Here is a 24,227-nt window from a genome sequence, read left to right as displayed (position 1 = left end):
CCGTGATCCTTACTTCCGTTGGGGATTTCTGAACGTTGTAGCCAAGCAGACGTTCTACTTAAATTGTTGTAACAGGATATTGCATATGTGGACAAATAGGCTTGAGGTAGAAGTTTATACGTAAGTGACAAACAGTACGCTCTCAGTGGGCCAGGTGGTGTCTGAGGCTCTGATGTGATTTCTGAAACCTCTGAAGACAGTCTGTCCCCACCCTCTGAACACGGGTTGCCTAATTGAGTGTTAATTTGGTGCTAATTATGTAACGTGCTATCCCAGCGAGACGCCCCAGATGCCACGAGACAAAGGCGTGTGGAAGAGTGTGGAGGATCACAAAGCAAAGCATTTATGGAGACACTCTGAGAGGACCAGTCTGCCACTGTTTCCCGAGTTCAGTGAATCACAACGCGGGGGAAAAAAAACAGACACGTATTTGGCCTTAAGAAGCGTTCAATCAAGTCAAGACAAACAGCGAGAAGTGTGCATTTTCACTAATATAAGGCCATCCTCATATGAACTGATTGTCAAACAAATATTCCTCTCTGCAAGCAAGACTTTTTGAATTAATCATTCTTCAACAAACATTTCCCTGCAAAAGTTCGGCCCCCCACATTAAAAATTAATGCTTTTTTTTAAACCGTCAGAGTAAAACACACTGGAGCTGGCTCTGCATCGAGTGGCTGTGGGTGGTTGGACCAGGGACAGCGCTGTGGCACTGAAGCGCTCTTCCCCCTCTCTGTGTGTTCCTCAGCATCAATACAACATGCTTATGAAGAAGACCTCTCTGCTCTTTTATTTATCAAAGTCATAGATCCTCATGCGACACACACGGCGGAACACTCTGCACGGTCACCAGAGGGGGGGGGTTCGGATTTAGCAACGTGTGTGTGATTCTTGTTCATTATATGACTGAGTGTGTGAGTCTTTGTGCCAGTGTTTTGCGTGTGTGCGCTCAGAACACTTCCAAGGATGAGGCTGTCGTTTTCTGTGTTTCTCTTATTGTCAACACATGGCATGAAAAGCCCCAAACCAACAGTGTGTTCCTCTGGCTTTCAGTGCTTTCTCACTTCCCTACCTTGTCCCTGGCGCTCAGCCCCAAGCTCATTTGTTGCTACAGCAGAAGTACACCTTTAAACACGGGCCCAGAATACATCAGGGTGTATGCAGAAGTTAAATTTAATACCTGTTTAGACCTTTTTTAAGAGCGTTTCCATACATTTTAAGACCTCATCAGCACTTTGAGTTCTAATCATCAGCGACACACTTTAACTTACATTTACTGCATGTTGGTGGTACGACAGCACAATTAAACAGCCTCTGCGTCAGTGTAGCATAAATCATCAGCAGTAGGTGAGGAAGCGGCGGCTGTTGTAGGAGCTTCAGCGGCGGAGGGTAGGGTCGCTGCTGTAGCACAGGAATGTGTGATAGAGGCCTGGGGCCAGACGTATAAACGATGTGTAGGCACAAAAAACATTTCGTGTATTTTCCCAGATGTAAACGGGTATTTATAAAACACGAATATGGGAGAATGCGTCACCTCACTGAGACCCCACACCAGAGTGCACAGAGATTTTAAGAGATAGTTGCAGGCGAAACAATAAGATGGACATGAATAATGAGTAAAACATTGTTTAAGTTGCTGAACTGATTTTGCAGTCTACACAGCATCCAGGAAAATGTTACTCAGAGGCGCATTTATAAACTATTAAATTATTTATGAGTGATGAATTTGATCTTTCTTTTTATTTACATTGGAACTATTACTTCCCTGTTAATGATCTTCTTGATCCTGAATTGTGAAGCAATTGTAAAGTCCCTTTCAATATGAGCTCTATAGGTTAATGGTTGATAATCCTTCTGACATATAATGATAATGATCAAGATATTACTGATGGTTTGCAGGTACCTGTGATGAATAAGTGACACAGGAGCTATAAATATCCAGAGCCATGTGTAACAGTTGTGTGTAATGATGGCTGTTCTGTTGGAGAACCTTGCTGATGCAGCACAATTGGTTACGTGGCACTTTCTCTTCTCATTGACAGGTCTACAGACAGCTGTGGGAGTGGAAATCAGGCCTGTGCATGCATCCGTTTCTACAGTCGTTGCGATTTAGAAGAGACAATCAGCAGCATGCACAGCTTTATAAATCTGATGAAAAGTGTGCATATTTCTTTCTTTGTATGTACACACAGTTTTTGTCATGAATCAACACTGAGTTTTATGCATCTGGCTCCTGCTGTCTGCGTCCCATAGCAGCTTTGTGGCTAGCACTTAGCATGTGGGACCGTTGATCCCCATCAAGGCTACACCTATCGCCTCCTGACACACAGAGCGGTGCGCCTCACAGTTATTTCCAGAGATGAGCCTCAGCCATGGTTCAAACTCCTTGTCCTCCAACCATTTGTTGCAAAACATGCATTTCTCCATTAGCTAGGTAGTTTAACACCAGGGCCTAAAGGGGCCTTTGTGTAATATTATCAAGCAACGGTCAGTCAGTGGGTCAGCGATTGCACTAATGGTCGTCCTTTTCAGGTGACGTCAAATCTAGCAGGATCCTAAAAATAAACACAATCCCACTATGATTACATTTATGCAAACTTTAGCATGCAACCTTTCTGGACAAATATACATATTGATAACAAGGTACAAAATGTAATACCTCAGAAAATGATGTTGAAGACTTTTTAAATGTTGCTACATTGATTTAGCAACTTTTAAGACCAAGGACTATTTTCTGCAATGCATGAAAACACATTTAGTCTTTACAACACCCGGACACTACTTGTGTCCAGTTTACATGTTAATCTAGTGCAACATTGTGGCCAGATTATCTGATTTAATATGTGTCATGTATATGGGTTTCATTTTTTAACAATAAGAAAAACATAGGAAATTGCTGCCCTTTACAACAGTTTCTTTTGGTCACCCTGAGGAGGCAGCTTCATATCTAGAACTTGCCCTGATCCAGGACTGCCAAGCTACAAATTATGCTTTTGTAGTTCTGAGTGAACCTGCAATTTAAGGCATCTGCTGTTCATAGTTAAACGTTTGTGAATGTTTTATAGGGAGTATAGGGACCAATCAGGAGAAACAAAAAACAATGTTGAGTAGCAAAGACACAAAACACAACTTTCTCCGGTGCCTTTTTTACTAATAAATTTAGCTGCTTCGGTTTCAGGGTCCTGGTATTTTGCATGCTGGCTGGGATGCTTACATTGAATGGACCCATCATTATTATCATTAACATTTCTCATAGCATGATGAGCCAAAATGTCTGAAAAACACTGAAAAAAAGCTGTGAAAGCTTTTCTATTGGTGGCCGACATTAGAGTACACCGACACTGATGTAGGAGCAACCTAGTTCCATTTAACTAAGTCATATTTTTGTTCCAGTAAACCCACCTGATACCTCAGTTTTCTCTTCTGAAAGCTGAGGGAGAGACAGAGCGCACATCAGTTGTTTACTTGTGAATGCATCAACGGCAGGGGAGATGACTGTAGTTAGTTCAACACTAACTGAACTCAGCAATTCCTCATTCAACGCTGAGCCTTCTCTGCATTCACTAATAGATTTCCTATTCTTGTCTAATTAAAAAGGGAAGCCTTTTTCCCCTGAAAGGCTCCCAGAGCTATATTGAAGGGTGGAGAGGTCGCTGGGAATCCATCAGATGTGATGCAGTTAATCAGCATAAAGCCTGCTCCAGTGCACTGCTAAACAACAACTGCAGGAATGGGCCCAACCCTCACACTGCGCCACACTGGGACTCGGGAAGATATAATTCATACACAGTATTGTCTAGAATTTTAAGAGGAACTACAATACCTGGTAGTTCCTCTGTTCTCTCTAAAATGGGTAATTAAAGGGGATTTAAAAATAACTACAGAGACAGGTGGAGAGAGAGCAATATGGCGAGAGAGAGAGAGAGCGAGAGGTAAGGGGTTTGTGGGAGAGAATATAAAGAAAATGAGAGGACAGAGCCCTCGCCCACAGTAATTACCTGTCTCTACTTCCTATCTTTTTGAGCGACAACAAAAGAAGTTCGGAGAGAGGAGGGGAGACAGGAGACAGATGGAGGAGAGGAGAGGAAAAATAGGTGAGCACATACAGGAGGAGGAAAAACCGGTATAACACTCCCGACACCCACATTATTCTGCAGCAAACTGGCAAGTCGGTATTAAAGGCTGACTCAACCTCCTCCGGCAATGCACATTTTGCCTTTCTCTTTGCTCCACACACCTATGATTAGGGTACAGTAGGTATCTGATCTGGAGCAGCGAGGCGCAGGGCTGGTCTTAGAGACAAATGAGCCATTTGCTAATGTTGAGCGTCCAACTACAGACACGAATGTGAGATTGTGATCTCGTTCAGGTGAGCGTGGCAATCAGAGGCATTATGAGCAGCCCGCATTACTGCTGGCCACCTGTAGCCTGGCTACCTGTCACCTAATCATTGCTGTGGCAAAGCAAGCTGCTATATGTGGGCTGCTGGCACCTATTAACATAATTTCATCCATTTTCTTTTTCCACACAGACTTACACCTGTGTGTCCAAAGCGGAAACTAGCTTCAGGGAGGAACAGGTGGAACAGAAACTCTGCCATTCGTTTGCAGTTATCACAGCTGGGCAGGCGCGCATGGATACATAGATACACACAGGTATGCACAGAGCAGTAAAACAAACACGCCCACGCACACACACACACACACACGCACACACACTTAGGCACAAACAGTGGCACAGACAACAGGCTGTGTTCACATACACAGACATACAAATACGCACATACACATACGTATATGTATATATATACACACACACAGCGAAAACAAACTGTAGATGCTGACACTGGCTTCCTGGACAGCCTCTCCAACTGTGCAGGGATGCCAGAGGAGGAGAGAAAGAGAGAGCAAGAGAAGCAGCAATGCTGCTGTGAAGACATCATTTCCATTGTGTACCAGGGAAAGTGGTGGCAACACAAAATGGTAATGACAGTTAAGGCGTTTAGTCACGGACTCACTGGAAGGAACTGAAAAAAACCTTCATTTTGACATAACCGACATTCTCTGAGGCACCGCTACTGGGTCCAAAATAACCGTGATGTAGAGGGACGCACACAGTGTGTACCATCCTCGAGAGAGCGGGAAGGAAAACACATGTGTGCACACAAACATACACACAAGCGTTTGCTGTACAGGACAGCGGCGTCCGTACATACACGCAGGGATGGGTTAATGTCCGTGGGATGGGCTCTCCAGCATCAGTCAATCTCCACCCCGGGGCTGAGCGGCTTTGACTGCACGCTACGTATGATTTAGAGGACTGAGTGACAAGGAAAGGGCGAGGGTTGCGTCAACCTCGTGAAGCTCCATAACTCCGGGGAGAAAAAGAGCTGGAGGTGAGAGCGTCGAGGGGAACAGAGACACTTGGAAAAAAGAGCGAGGAACAGACAGATGATGTCAGACGTTTGTCACAACTGAACCTCGTGCATGGTTGCGTGCTTTCATTCGGTCTGTTCTCTGTCGACAGGAAAACACAATCTCCACCTCCTCCCTGAAAACGGTAAAAATCCTTTCATATCCCGACTTCTCCGAACGCTGCGTGTAACAGACCACATTCACACACGTCTGACGGCGCACGCAAACACACACACAGATGCTCGTGTGTTGTAACTCTTCATTAATTTTCGCTCTTCGGGGCTCGCCGAATAGCCCGGCGTTGCACTGTGGCTGAGATCAAATGTGTGACAATCTCTCTATTTTCTGTCACCGTCCCCTGTGGTTGTTAATGGTCACCTTCTTATCTTTTAATTGGACGGAGGTTTTTCTAGAGAACTCTTTTCTTAAGGACACTGTATTATGAGAGGGTTATTTAGGGCCCCTAATTGACCTTCAGCCTTTTCAGATCCCGTCATGAGAAGCACACTGCAGATGGCACCGCTCTGATTATAACACAACAGCGAGCAAATTCTATTCTGTCGAGGCAGCAACTACAGACCCAAAGTTAAGAGGAGAGGAGAGGAGAGGAGAGGAGAGGAGAGGAGAGGAGAGGAGAGGAGAGGAGAGGAGAGGAGAGGAGAAGTGAGTAAGGATGTAAGGAGCCAATTACCACTGGACTGCTGGCAAGGAGAACATGGATTGCAGAGACATCAGAGTAGGAAAGGCCATAGCATGATCAGTGTGAAAATGGCCAACATAGTATTGTAACTTCATTAGTGAGCACATAAAGGGGAGGAAGATGGGCAGAGAATGAGAGGAAAAAACACTAAGTACAAGGTGTTATACTGTAAGCAGCAAGCCAGACGCAAAACTTCCCCACCAGTCGTTTAAATGAAACCACCCAGCGCGACACTGAGGCGTCTGTCTGTCCGGGTTCTGTCTTATTCGCGCATTTCAAAGCGTCAGCAGCAGAGGAGCAGCCAGACCTTCTGTCAGTGTGCATGTGCGAGTATTCCTCATCTATTTTGCCATCAACGCATGACTGATGCTTAAGTCACTGACAATTTCACACGGAACCTGAAAAAATAAGCTCCTGTCTATAATCAAAAAATGATGAGTGTAGATTATTGGCTATTACTGGCTATCATCAAATGGGCCAGTGGATGCTGAGAGTCTGTGGGATTACAGACCGAAGCAGAGAGCGAGAGAGGGAAGTAAATGTGTGCATCCGAACAGAAAAATCAGTCAGAAATTAACCAACTGAACCGATCTGACTGCGCCATATGTCAACCTGTAGCATCTGCTGGATTTTGTTCGCAGTTCTCAAGTTTTATGACATGTCATTAAACACACCCGAGCCTCTCCAAAAACACATAGCTAGATTTATTCAGTGTCTTTCTTACTGGCATCCACTTCTCGTTCAAAGCTAAAAAAAAACAACTAAAAACTAAAAAAATAGACTGTTGGAAAAAAAATACTTAAATAAGCGCTTCAGGTCACGGAGATGCAGCTGAGCCTGCACGGAGCCGGCGAAGACAGCTGCGTGGATTAAAACGAGAGCGTATCTGCTGTTCGAGTAAAAAAACGCGTCTGACATGCTTGTGGTCTAGACACGGGGTTAGCAAGGCTGCAGCTACTTCTATGTTTAGAAAAGACTGCGGGAGCAGCTCTGACCTTGCTTTAAGTACAAAATCGAACAATCCAGGTGCAAAATTGTATTCACATGTAGGCCTCAGACTTTGAGTGTGCCATTATCTCAGTGTGCTGTCCAAAAGGACTTTGCCTTAAAGAGCAGGAACTCTACACAAAATGGAAGCGAAATTACAGCCTAACAGTATCTGCTTGAGCATACAGTACATGGTACTGCAATGTGATTGGTTGCATATAAAGAGACAGAGAGGGAGAGAGAAAGATTTGTCCTCTCCAGAGAGTGAGGATTGAAATCAAAATGCTGCTCTAACATGGGCGATTTACACCAGGAGGAGAATACATGACAACAGGGCTTTGTTTCTCTGCTCGCCACACTGGATGAACTGCTGCACCAGCGAGCAGCGGGCTTACACCTGCAGTGTTTCAGCAGGCTTATAAGGCAGCACTCATGAAAATGTCTGTAAATGCAACTAAAAAAAGAAAACAGAGCCTGGTTGTATTTGATACTGTAGATATCTGGAGAAATACATACATTTTAAGCAGCAAAAGGCTTTGAGTCTTATGGAAGATGCCTCTGAGATTCTGGTTAAGAGGATAATCAACGGTTGCTCCATACATAAGACACATCTGTGCCTTTGCTCTTGTTTTTGGTGAAACACCAACCCATAATAACCTATTTCTCTGAAGGTTTAGAGTATAATAAAGAATAAAATAATTCTAGTGCTATATTCTTGAAATGAATTCTAGGAATGTGAAAGAGACGGCCTTCCTGCTTAATGCAAAACCTGTTGTGTTGATAGAATAAAAGCATGTCAGATATACTGTATAATGCACCATTATAGGAACAGTTCCACCTTTTAGGAACTGATCGCATTCAATTGAGAGTTAAAGGAAAGGATTGAATGTGAAATATGATGCTGGAGCCAAGAGGTGTTAGGTTTAGCTTAGCACAAACAGAAGAGGAAATAGCTAGTTTGGCTCTAAAAAAAAAAAAGCTCAATACTGAACATGTTACTGTATGTCTTGTTTGTTTAGTCTACCCAACAAACAAGCCAGAGACAAGTATTTGTGGTTGTATCCTTTAAGAGCTTCACACATCAGGAGCAGGATCTCACAGTCAGCTCTGTAATGAACAGGCAGCCATCGGAGATATTCGAGAACTGCAGTAATATGATCGAATTTACTGGTTGTAGTTAAGATACAAATGAGCTGAAACCATTTAATGGCTTTTTCAGAAAGGCCAATAAAAAGGACACAGCAGTTATTCAGCTTGTGTTTTTGAATCTGACTGAGATACAGAACATTAGAATTTTGAAATAGTACTGAGATGTTGGAAAGCGACTTCAGTGATGAGCCGATAGGCATTCAGGTCAGCATCAGCAATAACTTTTAGGTTTTTGATTTGATCAGTGGTAGAAAGGGACAGATCTGCTGCTTCTAAGCCTTCGCACCCCGTCATTAGGATTTCCACTTACTTCTGTTTAAGTGCAGGAGGTTTAGTGACACCGAGATTGATGTCCTTCATGCAGCCTGAGCAGTCTGAGGCGCTCGTGTTATCAGGAGATAGTCAGACGGAGAGCTGTGTGTCATCCAAATAGCTACGATAAGTCATCTCAAGTGCTCTTCCAAATATTTAGCTGCTAAATTCCTCATCCCAGCCACTGAGAGGGGGCTAATTCACAGGCCTCTAAAACATAAGCATGTCCAGATGTACGTTGCCAGCCTCTGCAAAACAATGTTTTATTATTAACCTGCACTTCAAAGGCCTTCAAAAGACTGATTCATAATAATAATACCACCGCTCCTGCTCTGGTACCGGCCCTACAGGCCCAGATAATGATAATAACTAGACACTGAGGGTGTGTGTGTGTGTGTGTGTGGGCAGAGTGGGGTAGGTCAGGCAAGATTAATTGTGGGGGATGTAAATTTCATTCGTCACATGCAGACTGATGTCAATTTTAATTGAATTAAAACAATGTGAACCCTGGCCTGCTCAGAGTCTAGGAGGACAGCTGGTGAATAGTGATGAAGTGAGTTGGAGAACACTTGAGAGAAGGGGGGAGGGGAGAGTGGAGGTTAGGGGTAAGGAAGAGAGAGAGAGAGAGAGAGATTAGTTAATGACGAAAGTGATAGTTGACCTGAAACTAATGAGCCATTCTGCTCCACCCTGCACTGGTAATACCACCGTTTCATGAGGAAGTCTGCAGATGTCTCTGCATTAAGAGTGTGAAGACCCACACGTCGAATAGCAGACTCTCTGCATGCTGAACCAAAACAGCCCGTTTGAAAGACAAGAGCTTACGTTGCACGTCTCCACCATGTAAAGGCCTCACATGGGCGTGACTGCTGTATGTGTGTATGTGTACACAGGTGCATGCATGTGTGTAGGTGGAGTCATGAAAAGTCAACTGCTGGAGTAACACTTATCTCAGGTGTGATTTTATCATCCTCTCCCCAAGGACATGTGGCCGGGTGTCGAGTGTGAGCTCGCCACGCCGACACACTGCAGGCGCAGATGTATTCACGCAAGACTCCAGCACATCGACTGAGAGATGGAGAAGGTTTCACTCATCCCATTTTCGCACCCCACACCTCTTATCTCGCCCCGCGCGTTCCTCTTCTCGCCGCTCTCTAGGATAATATCAGCGCTAATCGCTGCTCCTCCATCCATCCATCCACCGTCAGCCGGATAGATGGGGGAAGCGAAACAGATGGAGGAGGTGTGGACGCCACACTCCTCTTTTCCTCGCGTCTCTGCTGACTGCCTCTGCCTCCGTCCCCTCCCGCAGTTCCAGCATCCGCTGTGGTGAGATTACGCCCAGCCGGCCAGGTAAAAGTCAAGCCCGTCGGCGTGATAAATAAATAAATGAATAAATCAAAGTCCCGCTCGCACGTGCACACGCAGGCAGTAACATTTTATAAGGCTGTGAAGTGTTCGTGCTTCTGAAGGTGACCCTGCAGCAGAAGAACTGTAAGGAACCTTTTACTGCGATGAGACGATGTCCCGGATCACCTCCCCACACCTCGGCTCCTCGCCACACACACAAACACTCTTCCAGCGTACGCACACATCATATTGTGCGTTGTCCTCCCTGTGAGATCTGACCCAGGAAGGCAAGGGCGGTCGGGTGACCGCGAACCCCAACCGGTGGCATCTTAGCTGTAATGGCGCGTGCGGAAGATGTGAAATCCAGCCATTCCGACACAGTGAGCGGGGACTAAACAAACGCCACATGCAAACACTCGAAGCGGCCACATATTTGATTTTTACTCATTCAGAGACCGTACGGCGGGTTTCCAAAGCGCCTCCCCTCTCACTCTGGATATTCTACAAGAGGTAATGTAAAGTAGATGATTCCTCTCCTCCCCTCGGTTTCCTCCTGCCCTCTGCACTTCCAATTCACTGTGCCAAATGGTACATTTACATTGGTCATAACCTCAATCACCATGCTCGCGGGCTATGCTGAATGTGCAGGCAGACATTTCTACAGTGAGGGGATGCAGGCCGAGGTATAATGGGAGCAATAGATAGAAACCCACGCCTGAGGCATCCATCAAACCAAACGACTCCATTACAGTAAGTCCGACAAAGGCAAACGGTAATGTGCGCTGTGATAAACACTGGGATAATAGTCTGTTTATAGTCCTGGACACACTGTTTCTGCTGGGAAACACTGGCAAGGAATACAGATAAGATATAGGAGCAGCAACCTCTCTATCTTTTTCATTCTTTCTATCTCTTCTCCTCTCTCTTCTTCGCCGTTATCAGTCACTTTCACTCCCTTGTTCTCTTTATCCTTTCCCGCTCCCTCCGTATAATATTTTCCTTCCCACAGAAGGCAAAGGGAGCTGCATACATCAGCCGAACGGGGCTTTTATCTGGTGTTACACTATTGTAGCATTACCATCGCAGTGCTGGAATGAGGCCGAGGAGAACCATAAAAGCTGAACAGAAATGATTCAGATGTACCATTAAGAAACAGACATCACGCCGCGCCAGACACTCGCAGGTATGCACGTGTAACCTTAAGAAGACAAACACACGAGCGCGGATAGACGGAGCGGCCCAAACTTTACATGCATGTATCAATTAATCATAGCTGGGTCGTTTCAGCTGAGGCGTTGCTTCTCGTGTCTCCGATAGTAGAAAAGAGTAAACACAGGAGTAGACTAATCTGACCACGCTCTGTATTCCTCGGAGGATTCAGGGAAATAGCGAACCTGCTGCTGGTATGAATCAATTATAAGAGTACACAAAAAAGCACTCTCTTTACAGATGGGAGGTTGGGGTGAAGGTCTATGGAGGGGAGAGAGAAAACAAAATCTTTCCATCTGTTGATAATGCTGTTTTTGCTCTCGCGGCGCACCCCAGCGCTGCGCTGGCTGACAGGCTGTACCTGTCCACATGCTCGGAATGAGATAAGAGCATTTAAATGCACCCTGACGTAAGCTGGGGAGAACATAAAATGAGGCAAGGGGTCGCTGTTTCTTTTGCGTCTCTATTAACCTGAGGAGCATCGGCGCTTGATTAAGGGGTTCCTGGATCAGCCCGATCTGGGTGAGCCTGTGTTTATGCCCATAGTTAACCTTTATTACAAGACCGACCTCAGTTGAGATAGCAGCTTCTGTACTGCTTCTAATGGAGTCTGTTTCATAGTAAACCAGGGTCAGGACAGACCACACACACACACACACACACACACACACACACACACACACACACACACACACACACGCACGCACACACAATTTTCAGCAAGGCAGGGTCACAGCAAAGGCCATTGTATATTGCACTATATTTAAGATCAGTTAAACTTAATGACCTCTCATCCTCTCGGGCTATCAAATAAACTATAACATTAGCCCTCGGATCTCCAACGTAGTTTGGCCTTTTATGCTTGCCGTCCAGGCAATGTTGGTTTTAACAGGATGTGATAAAATGTGGATAATCTCACGCCCACTTGAGGGGATGATGGTGTAGGTTTATTAAAGGAAATGAGCCTATGGTCAGAGTGAGCTAATCTAATTCTACCAGGATGCTACATCTTTCAAGAGGAGGTACCCCGCTGGTATGGTAATAAGGCAAAATGCTGCGATAATGTAGAGCGAGCCATATTTTTTTTACAGCAGAAGCAGCGCAGCTGACGACATTGAATCGGCGACTGAAACAGGCACCTATTGTGATGCTGTTAAAAAAAAAATCATTTTCTCTGCATAGCCATTGGCTTTCTGCTGGCAGCAAGTTTTCTAATAAATATGGGACACTGGGACAGTCACACTCAGTCACCTTTCCTCACTCCGGAATAGCGCTTCATGTAAATTATTTCATGTACTGCAGGAAGAGAAACAATTGTGGAATACCCACAGCAACCCACTGCATTAAAGCTGTGTCAAATAAAATGACTCCCTCTGTTTTGACGACTTATTGACGTTTCATTATGGGAAACACGTGTCAAAGTGCCTCAGACAGTGTGAGTGTTTCTCTGCGGCTCTGCATGTGTGCATGCAAGCATCGCACAAAGTCATGCAAGAGCCGGTGATTGTGTAGAAACAACAGCAAGAAAACACAACAATGGGAAATTGTTTTTTTAATTTAATCCCAAAGCTTGCTGTTCCTGTTCCTGGCTCTTGCTGTTCAGTCAGGGTTATTGGATATTCATACCTCGCGCTGCATACAGGTAACATCTCGGACATGTATAGCAATAAAACGGCAGCTAAAGGCTCGTCTTTCATGTTACCGCTACCTCATCCTCTTTCTTTCTGCCTCTCTATGCACCTTTCTCTCCCGCCCTCCTCCTTCCTCTTCTCTGCGATGTCACTAATGTGAACTGTGTGTATTTATAACCCAATAAAGTGTTTATGACCACCGTCATTATGGAACATTGAGGTCATGCTGACAGGCTAACGCACACACATGAGGATAAAGCCAAAGTACATACAGCAGATAGCCAACATGGACTTAACTTGCCAAACATACAAACAGTACAGGACACAACTGCACACGTTTAATGCATCATAACAAACACAGATAAAACAAAGAACACAACCATTAAAATCACTGCAATCTCAAAAATGAATAAAAAAATAAACCATGCAGATAGTATCCTGCCGGCAAAAGGTGCGAGGATTTTAGTTTCTATTGTTTTATAAATGAAAACGTAACAGCAATGTGTCTGTCCAGAAAGTGTCCTTCACTGAGAACTATTTTCTACCACAATTGAAACTAGCCATCAGCAGATTACCTTGAGTAACTGGGCCATTGTCTCCTGAAAGGTGTTTTGCTCTGGAGTAATTTAAATGTAATTCCACAATGCGGCAGAAGTCTCTGCAGCATATATCTCTAAATATGGGCAAACAAAAGAAAACAATACAAATGAAAAATACATGGACAGGGAAGAATATGTGTTTTCAGTGAACTGGGCAAAGCAACCCTTTGAGTTATGGTCCTAATGGACCTGCTGTTGGTGGCCCCACACAATGCTAACATTTTGCATAAGAGATTTCTAATTCAGGTACGTTACAGGGAGTCATGGAAACACTGAGTATTCCACTGTGTAGGTTAGAATAAAATCTGTATCATCCTCCTATCTGCCTCATATTTAGTGAACCCCACTGGGGCTAAAATGCGAGCCACCAATCGCAAGAGCAGCCAATCTGGAGGCCACATCTCCAGGATCGCATTTTAGCCCCATCCCATAGTACACCACGCTGAGGCTGAGGTATGTATCTCTCTGCTGGCTAGATAGCAAACAGCTCGTCCATCTCACAGTGCTATCACCCTCATATCACACAAGAGCAATGACCGGCCACACGAATAAACACCAGAGAAGATACTAATCAAATGCTAACACTACTTCTGTGTGGACTAACATCATACACACACACACACACTATGACACTTACAGAGCTGATGAATCCTGGTAGAGCTTTGCTGCATTACCTAATTAAAAACACATGCAAACATCACAGCCGCTTGGGCTAAATACATTTATTTTTTTGATTCAGATACAAAAATAAACACATAATCACAAACCCAACATGATGCAATGACCAAGCAACCAGGGTTGTAGCGGAGAGTGAATCCACTAAAAATCAGTGTTGACACCTTTTTGAGCTTACAGCCTTTAATCCCTCCATTTAGTGATATATTTTTTACGATACACACCATCCTAAGATGTGCCAAACTGATGCGTGAAGGCATGCACAGTATGAGTTTTTCGTATTGGTGATTTATTAAAGATTATCACAAATTGGAGGTCATTTAAATTTCTATAGCATCACTGACCACAATATAAACAGAATTTCAGGCTTTCATTTGTGTGACGTGACTCTGGGCACATAACAATGCTGCAGGTAGCGTGAGGAACACGAGATTATCTAGAGAAAGCAAAGGAGGAAAAAACTGCATTTGACCTTTTCATCAACGCTAATCAGAGCAGTTGACCTGGCAGAGCGCGTGAGCTCGGAGCACCCGAGTCTGCTCTCGCTGAGGGAAAACGAACGGATGCATTTATTTGTCATGTGCTCACCTTGCAGCTGTGCGAGGCGAAGAGAGAGCGAGACGGATAGAAACGGCGCAAGCAGAGCGAGAGCGCCGTAAATCTCCTGACCTTGGTCCTGGCTCTTTAGCTCTCTGTGTGAAGGGGTTTAGCCTATAGCCTTAAATATTTCAACGCTGCTTGGTTGGCTGCAAAGTGCTGAGTTAGAAGAAGGGATGGAGGCCAGGCCACAGCATTCAACCTCCCCCAGCAATTAACACAGCAGCAGGGCATCACTGCAGTGCTCAGTGGTGTCTGTGTGTGTGTGTGTGTGTGTGTTTGTTACCATTCATTCTTTTTTCCAAGTGCCTGTGACTATTCTAACTGTTACTCCATTGATTCTTCCTGCATTAACAGCAGAGTTTGCAAAAAGCCCTTCCACACATACGTTTCATTCGTGTTTTTTTTTTGTGTCCCCTGAAGACTTACCAGTCACCGTGAGCTCAGTCGTCCTCCTCACCAAAAAGCCACCAAACTGGACTTCACAGGTGTAATTCCCAATGTCATCTTCCTTTACCTCCTGGATAGACAGAATGTCTCTCTTCTGGATGATAGTGGCACGCCACTGCTTCGGACGGCACTCCTGTACATTTGAGAAGGACGGGTAGGTCAGACTAAAAAAAAAAAAACCTCTCCCCAAACCTTACAATTGATAAATCACTTGAGAAGTAAAATATAAAATGACTGGCAGCGGAAAGCTGGAAAGGTACTGTGTGCCGCACATGGTCAGGGATGAAATATTCTGGGCAAGCCTGACATTATGAAATTTAAGACCTTCAGTCTGCTTCATAATGAATTAGATCCATCAGATTTCAAGTGGTCTGAACTGGGCACAAAAGCTTTCTAACATCACTGAGCATTATGAAAGTGGATGAAGTGGTAGGGATGCATAGCTTGGCACGCTGACATAAAAACTCCATACAGTAAAATGATAAGGCGTAGCCATAATCCTACTTATCTGATCAAGATTTATTGCACCGAACTAAATATTCTCCATTCAATACGCCTGTCGAGCCACAGAGGACAGAGAATGTTATTTACAGTAGTCTCTGCTGGCAAAATAAGTGTGTTTGTGCAGCGTCTGCGTGCGTGTGAGTATATTTGTGTGCGGGCACAATGAGCAACTCCGTGACACGATCCTCCCTCCAGCCCCTCGGTGCTCTGGCAGAGACGAAGGCGCGGCGGATTCTATTCCACCATTGCTCCCGGCAACCTTAGAATTCAATCACGGAGGCTCCGCAGTGGTCCAAATAACTCTGGGTTCCAGCACTCCCAGTCATTACCCAGACCGTAATTGAATTCTGGAAAAACCTAGAGGTCGAGCCCGGCTGAGCTAATCTACTGCTGATCTGCCTGTGATTAGTCTGGCCTGAGCCCTTCGCCGGGATGCACTTTGTTGTCCGCAGGCCGTGCCTGACCTGGGAAAGGCAAGAACCCAGGTGAGAGAGGAGAGGGTGCGTGCTGAATAAAGATCGGGGACTCGGTGTATTTGGAGGACATCCACTCATTCCGCAGGGCAACGAGTGACGCCGCACAATTTTCTCCTCGTCCAAGTTTTGTGTTCATTATGAAAGCCATCTCTGTGGCTGCCCTCTGCTCCGTCCTTGTTCTCCTCAGATGGCTCTCACAGCGCAAACGCACTTTTGTAATTCACCGTGATCGTTTGCATCCATACATAATCTGCCTAAGTGATCAGGAACCATGTTTCCAACAATTTTTTTTTTAAACATAAACAGCCGAGAAATTAGACGAAAACAAACCAATGAAGCGTTCAGGAATATTCCTCGGTTGTATAATCACAAACACAGACTCCCTCCTTATTACTTTCCCTAACAGGTAACAATGAACCTTCAGGCAGGTACACAGAAGACACATAAATCACAAGGCCATAGAGATAAACACGATCACATGATTGCAAACGTTTGAGCTCGCCCACCTTATACCAGGTGATGTCCGGCTCTTTGCCGGGTTCCACATAGTCATCTATGTCGGGACAGAGGATGTCTTTGCTCTTGCTGAGCTCGGCCTTCTCGTTTAGTCTCATGTTGGAGTTGTAGCACAGGTTCGTGTCATTCTCCGCCACAGTCAGGGACATGGACACCTTCATGCAGTATGTGGAGTTCCTGCGGGCGAAGAGAGTCACTGAGATTAAGATTCGTCTTTACTTGTGTGAATCTGGGAAATGAGTAAGAATACGTCTTCGTCGCATGTCATACTGCGACATTAACAGTACAGATGTTACATTACAGGAAAGTAACATTGATACTGCGACACACACTCAAACAAGTGGAATTTTATGTTTGCTCCCTTTGATAGCATTTCAGTTATTTTTATCCTTTTCCATCCCTCCTCTGCCTCCCTCCCCCTCTCCTATGTTTCGGGGTTAGCAATAACGATGTGTTCAGCAGCTTTACCGAGTCAATGACTCACACTCACGACCACTAATGGATTTATGGGGGGAGTGAGCCGGGCCCGGGAATGCTAATCAGAGAAGAGACAAATGCTGAGGGGGGCCCTCACTACATGACGGAAGAGAAAGCTGCTTGGTCATCACAAGGAGCTAGTCCCCACCGCACATCCCCCCCTCGTCTCCCAGCAACCATCAACACACTTCACCTCAGATGCACACTAGCTGGCAGAGAAGGATGTCCCCCTCCCTCCCCCTCTCTTCCTGTGTTATTAATGTTGTCATAATCATCACCATCATCAAAGGCACCATCATTTCAGCCCCCATCTCCACTGACACGATGCCATCCCACTGCACCCACCTCCTCTAAAGCGACTGTGACAAGGTGTCCCCTGCAAAACCTTCGCTTGCCGCAAGTCTTTCCTCGAATTCCAAGAATTTAAAGCCACGGCGCAGGGATCTGGTCCCATTAAAGCCCAGAGAGCATTCACGAGGTTGGCTGAAAATGTTGGGCGATAAGGTTTTCAGCTTCCAGTTCACCTCAAACATAATTGATGAGGTTGAGGACCTGCATCAGAAGGAGGGGGCAGGTATGGAGAAAGACATGTCATGGGAGGTTGGCGTCAGAGTCACGGAAGGGGTGTGGAGGTGGCCTGGTTTTTGGGGCTTTGTTAGGGAAGAGAAGGACTTTCAGTTGAATCTTTGGTGCAACAGGAAGCCAGTAGAGGTGCTTTGGGACATGTGTGGTGATGTGTTCACAGAAGTTCTGGACGTATTAAAGTTTATTAAGAACTTTGGACAACGTACCGTGAAGAATGTCACTGCAGTGGTCGAGTCTGGCGGTAATGAAAGCATGGATCAGGGTTAAAGGAAACTGCTGCCACAAAATTGGGAGCACGCTGTCATCTAAAGCATCATTAGCTGTAGCATTAAGCTTTTCCTTAATTTGAAGTAAGCGGCCTGGTTCGGAGCATAAAAACAACCCTGGACCGAAACTCCACATGCTTTTATAATGTCAGTCTGTCTGTGTTTTTATCCCCTGCCGCCTGGCCCTGCCCGGCTGCGATGTGACTCGGTCAGTCACTCGGCCGGTCGAGCGGGAGGCTGCGCTTATAGCCATATGGGCTTTCATTTCATTTCATTACATTACATTTACAGCTCACCAGATGCTCCCATTCACTGTAAATGACAGGGTTTCATATGATCTACTCAGGTTATGGAAGCAATAAGGGAGTCACCTCTCTCATATAAACACCTCTGACCCTCTGGGACCATAAAACACAGATGCAGACACATACACACACACACACACACACACACACATGCTTTAAAGACAAATGTGGCTACATGCAGCCATGGAACAGTGGGTAGATGTGGTGATGAGAGGAGCAGAAGGAGAATAGCCGCGTGGAATGAGAAAAAAAAGAGATACTTGTACGTACAACACAGAAGAGGACTAAAAGAGCATCTGGAAAATGCTGTAGGAAACAAAAGTAAGATATAAGATATTGCAACAGAGGTTTGCCCTCTTGGTGCTGAAATCTAACATTATCGATTCAGTGCCTCGTATCCGGAGAGTACAGAGTGGGAAGATGCGATGCTGTGGGCTTACAGAGCACACTTGGATAATATATTTCTTTAAAGAACAAATACAACCATGCAAACACACGTGGACCCGTGCACGCACATGTGGACAAATCTGTACCTACGAAGTCCCCCCTGCTTGTTGATGTAATGGGAGGATGATCAGAAATGACCTCTCACAGTTGTGCACCTGAGCCATTAATGTCCCCAGGGAGCCAATAGGAGACATCCCTACATGGTAAATATTCACAGCGGGCACCCTGTGGCATTGTGGGAAGATGTCAGTGGCGGTGCTTGATTGATGGACAGCCGGGGGTCGACGCATCCTGCAGTGTCTTTCACGTCTGTCACATTCCATTCAAGTGTAGCTGCTTTGGATATTAATCTGCAGCTGACGCTAGCTGTAATTCTCCACACATTACGATCCCTCACGTTGGATAATGCAATCATGGGGAGGAAATGCATGTGGTTTGACCCACTCCAGAACACAGACTCATCACTGGAATTATTATAAAGTAAGTGATCAGGTGAAACACAGAGGGACTGTGGCTGGGTGTGCGTCAGAGATAGAGCGAGGCCGAGAGGGAGTAAGATTGATGGATCTGAATTGATGTTACGGTACCTTATGCGAGGTGACACGCAGGGGGAAGAGAGGCAGAGAAAGAGCAAACGAGTGAAAGGGAAGGAGAGTAAAAGAAAGCACAGGGAGATTGCTATGTAAATGAAGTCACCTTCACATGAAAACTGGCGATTAGACTCAAATTTCCAGACAGAGAAGGACAAAGATAACTATTCACACACATGCACATGCTACAGCGAATGCACACGATCATGCAGCACCGAAAGACGCACACTCCGCTGCTCCTCCATATCTCTCTCCGAGAAAAACATCTGGAGGGCTTCAGTGAAAAGCTGAACTTAACACAGAGGGATTTACCTACATTTATAGATAGCGCACAACACGCCCAGAGCAATTGGAAACTATCCTGCCATATACACAGTGCCATCAGAAGGTATTAGGGCAGCGACACATTTTTTGTTACGTTGGCTTTTGTACTCCAGTGCACTGGATTTGAAACGAAACAATAGCTACGGCTTTAAAGTAGCGACTATCAGCTTTAATTTGAGGGCGCTTACATCAAGATCAGATTGAATTGTGATACAGTAAAATCATTGCAGCGCAGTGTGCGGCCATCACTGCCATCACTACCACTAAATTTTCTGGTTGCGCTGATTCTCTGTGTATCTCATAATGACTGTGTCAAAATATCTATGCATCACATGGCCCTGGGATGTAGTTTCATTTTCGACGTGCAGCACCTCTGGTCCTTTGGCAAAACCAAAGATAACCAGGTTTTCCTCACTGCGGTAAAAACATGTAACTTTTTTAAAGCAGAGCTGACCTCTAAATAAAGGTCAGGGTAATGGGGTCAGTTAACATGTCTGACATTTTGCAGACATTAACGATTATTCCACATATCAGCGATGCAAAATAATAAAATCCACACGTCTGAGCAGTGGCTGCTGGACGTCACTGAGCTGAGTGTTTTAGTTTTCCAGGTGTAACTGATGATTTTCATTTTTCTGATGATATCATAGTGCTGCAGAAAGTTGTCTTGTGTGTGTCTTTTTTCCCCCCCTTACTGTTTGGCGGTATGAAGTGTGGCATTACATGTGATAATGAATACCCTCCACTGGTTTATTTTAATATGTTTTAATTTCAATTAAATGGCAATAACATCTTGCCATTTTTGTATTTTACGCAGAAAAATCTATTGTTAATGTGTAAACACAGATTTAGCGCAGAGCAAACCAACTATGACAAATTGAGACGCATGGCGGCGGAGGTGACTGAAGCCACTGGTTGAGCACTCCGTACTCATTTACATTGAAATAACATTTGCGAAATGTGACACATACTGTGCATGCTCATTCTAAAATGCCATGCAGTTCCAGTGGCACGTAATGTGCTTTTAATTGCATGCATTAATGATGACATTCATACAAACGAGTAACTCATTATGATTCGGGGTTGCCATACACACTGATCTGCCAGTTCATTAGATACATATGAAGTAATTTGAATATCAAGTCAATACATCAGTCCTGCAATAAACCCCACCTTTACAAAGCTTATATATCCAATATTTCATGATAATATGTCAGAGAGGCGCTGATTCAATAATTCCACGAGATGGTTGTGCAATATTTGTCCATCCCCAGTAGTGTCAGCGGGGGTTGTTATAATATTAGGTGTCATTCAGATGTTAGAGGTTTGGATAAATGAGGGTCTACTGTATATACTGTATGAAATCCGAATTGGGCAAAGAGGAGATGAAGGCATATTGTTCCTCGCTTTGCCTGCAGGGAGTGTTAGGGGAGAGTGCTTGGGTCATATGTGCGAAAATGTGTGACTCAAAAGCTTACACCCTTACAAAAAGACAATTGATTTCAGCTCAGAGGCAAATCTCTCGCAGCGTTTTGATTAGGGCATCAGAGAAGGTTGAAATCTCCCCAGAACAACGCGAGCAGACTGAGAAACACGGAGCTGGGGGCACTTTTTTTTGGTGCTCCACAGAATCACAGTATGCTCGCAGTGGAAGAAGTACTCAGATCTTTTATGTAAGTGAACGTGGCAACACAGCAGTGTACAAATACTCATCAGAATCTTGAGCACAAAGGCATTAGCTTCACAATATCCTCAAAGTGCCCAAAAAACGATGTTCATGACACAGATTTGTCCATTTCAGAATCATTTCGCATCATGTGCAGTGCAGCTCAGTGGTTAGTACTGTACAGCCTCGAAGCTAGAAGGTCCTGGATTCCACTGCTGGCCGGGGCAGGGCCTTTCAGTTTGCATTCGCTCCCCCTGCCCGTGTGGGTTTCCTCCGGTTTCCCCTCCATCAAAAACATGTATATTAGGTTAATTGTCTTGTCAGTGCCCTTGGCCAAGGCACTGGCTCAGAGCTGCAGTTGGTTCCTGGGCGCCGCTCAGTGGCTGCCCCCCGCTCCTCAGAGATGAGTTAATTGCACGGATCAAATTTCACTACTTTGTACTATTTGTATGTGACAATAAAACCTGATTTACATTTAAATTTTTTACATTCACGTAGCATTAAAGTGGCTGCTGGTCAAGGTTGGGTAAATCTAAACTACTTTATGTGATGCGGTGAATACATCATAATTTATTAATTGATTTCTATATTGTATTAAGTAACTAGAAACTAGAGCTATCATATAAATGTAGTGGAGCAAAAAGTATAATATTTTGCATCTGAAATGGAGTACAAGTATAAAGTAGCATGAAATACAAGTACCTCAGAATTATCCCTAAGCACAGTTCTTTAGTAAAGTACTTCCCCCGCTGCAGTATGCTCTGAATTTCCAAACACAACATTTGAATTGGAACCAAGGCTTGTTAGAAAAAATAGTCAATAATCAAAGACAATATTAATTTAGAGTGAGACAACACTGGAAAGTGTTTGTGCCAGATTAGTCCTACAGAGTGCCGTAATGAAATGAAGTATAGGCTGGGGCGTCATTGCACACAAACACACTCCCCCGGTCACACTCAATGTATCCTGCAAGCCTCTCCGGGTCTTTAAGAGGCCTTTAACTGGGTTTATTAAAAAGTCTCTGAAATGAAGAGCTGCAATGAGGCGTTAATTGAGGGATGTTCTCCACTGTAAAGGTTAATAAGTTACTGCCACATAATTATGCATCTTGTATTAGGAAGAGTCTCTCTGTAACGGCCCACTAACGTGTGTGTGTGTGTTTTTGCTTGTGTTTGTATTCAGTTATCCCTCTTTGTCTATATATCTCCCCTCCCACACTTCACATGGCTTACAGTTCACTGACTCTCTCTCTCTCTGACACACACAAACACACACACAAGCACAAAACACAAAGACAGTTTACCCAAGGATTTTTCACACAATACAAAAGTTTTTGTTTTAATAAATCATTAGTTATGAGTAAATTTTACTATTAATTTACTACACGTATGCTTTGAAGATGCAGAAATGTTGTCCATAATTAAAAGGAATAGTTCAAAATCTGGGGAAATATGCTTATTTGCTTTCTTTGCAGGAGTTATAGCACATAACTCGCTGCAAGTCACAAATTGTCTCTCTTATACTTCTGTCTGTGTTCTGATTAAAGGGTGATACATGCTAATTAGTAGGTCTTAGAGTTGTTGTTAGGCATATCCTCAAACTTTGAAGAGAGCCAGGCTCGCTGGCTTCAGCTCAATACTTAATGCACAGACATGTGAGTTGTGCTAATCTTCTTATCTAAGTCTTGGCAAGAAAGCAAGTAAGCATTTTCCTAAAACGCTGACGTATATCTTCGAGAAAAACGGAAAAACAAAATGAGACTGTTAAAGTGGACTTTTAAATGCGTCATTCCCGACGTTCTCCTACCGCAAGACGCAGGAGTAGAGGCCCGCATCCTGGAGGTCAGCTGGTCTGAACCAGATGGCGTCCTCCTCCTTGCTCATGCGTACGCCGTCGAAAGAGATGGGCTCCTCGAAGTCACTGTGGCCCAGGCCGGAGCTGCGGTACCACATGAGGCTGAGGCCCACGCTCTGCGCCTGGCTGTAGTTGGCCCGGATGTAACCATAGAACAGAGCGCACTTCAGCCGCACCGGCTCACCCTGCAGCACCCGGTACTTCAGGTAGTCCACCGACCAATCTGTGCAGCCGTCCACTACAGAGAAACAGAGAGACATGCATCAGCTCATTACTAAGGTGTGTGTAAAGTAATAAAACAAATATGAGCACATACAGAATTGGTGGCAGTGTGATAACAGCACATACAAATATTCTGCAGCAAAACAAAACAGACACAACAAAACATTATGGATCTTCACATTACTGTCAAGAACATATGAGAGGGATGAAGATTAGTAGTCATAAACCACCCACAATAATCCTTTTATTTATTAGAAAGAAATTACTGAAATAGCTTTATTGGCAATGGAACTAAGCTGTGTACAGTATGTATGCATGTCTTCATGGTTCAAAGTCTTTTTGCTCCATATTATGTGCCAGCTTTTGGAAGAGTGCTGCGCAACGCCTGCACCAGACAGTCTCCTCTCCTCTCCCGCTTCCTCGATGCTGCTTGCACTTTCAGGGCATGTGTGCCACCGCGGCCTCTGCAGAGACAGCTCAGACGCCATCCTGCAATATCTAAACACGCAAGCACTGTGAAACTCCGGAACGAACCGTAAAATATCTCCATAAATGATGTCAGGCTCCTCCAAGTGCTGAGGGTGCACCAGAGCTCCAGTGCCAAAGAGTGCAAGCCGAGTTCATTAACTGGGAATACGCCTCGAGCTCTTGACGCAAGGTGTCTTCTTTGTCTAACATTTCTATGGACGGATATTCCTCCTAAGGCTCTTTGTCACAGTTTTTGTCCCGAGCTAACAGGCTAGCTCAGCCTGTCTGTCTATGCACTGCATGCCAGTCACTAAAGATACTCTACCCTAACTGGACTGAGAGTTTGGCCTACATGTCCACCTAGGTTAGTGTGCATGGTACAGTAAAAGTAGGGTAGCTCGTTTTACAGATAAAATCACAAGATAATACAAATACAAACGGGAACTGTATCTTC

At 44.7% G+C, this 24,227-nt stretch overlaps 1 protein-coding gene across 1 annotated transcript in view; it reads right to left on the bottom strand.

Annotated features, from left to right (window-relative positions):
- Positions 1-23,793, bottom strand: part of il1rapl1a (interleukin 1 receptor accessory protein-like 1a) — a 93,098-nt gene extending 69,305 nt beyond the window's left edge. Inside the window, exons 1-4 of the mRNA XM_041951040.1 lie at positions 23,697-23,793; positions 23,036-23,321; positions 16,560-16,746; positions 15,053-15,206 (exon numbers count right to left, since the gene is read on the bottom strand). Of these exons, the coding sequence (XP_041806974.1) occupies positions 15,053-15,206; positions 16,560-16,746; positions 23,036-23,321; positions 23,697-23,793 (724 nt within the window). The remainder of the gene's footprint in view (positions 1-15,052; positions 15,207-16,559; positions 16,747-23,035; positions 23,322-23,696) is intronic.
- Between the last annotated feature and the right edge of the window lie 434 nt (positions 23,794-24,227).

The sequence above is a fragment of the Chelmon rostratus genome, chromosome 13 (assembly GCF_017976325.1).
Source record: "Chelmon rostratus isolate fCheRos1 chromosome 13, fCheRos1.pri, whole genome shotgun sequence".
Taxonomy (NCBI): Eukaryota; Metazoa; Chordata; class Actinopteri; order Chaetodontiformes; family Chaetodontidae; genus Chelmon; species Chelmon rostratus.
This window is presented reverse-complemented; position numbering and strand designations above follow the sequence as displayed.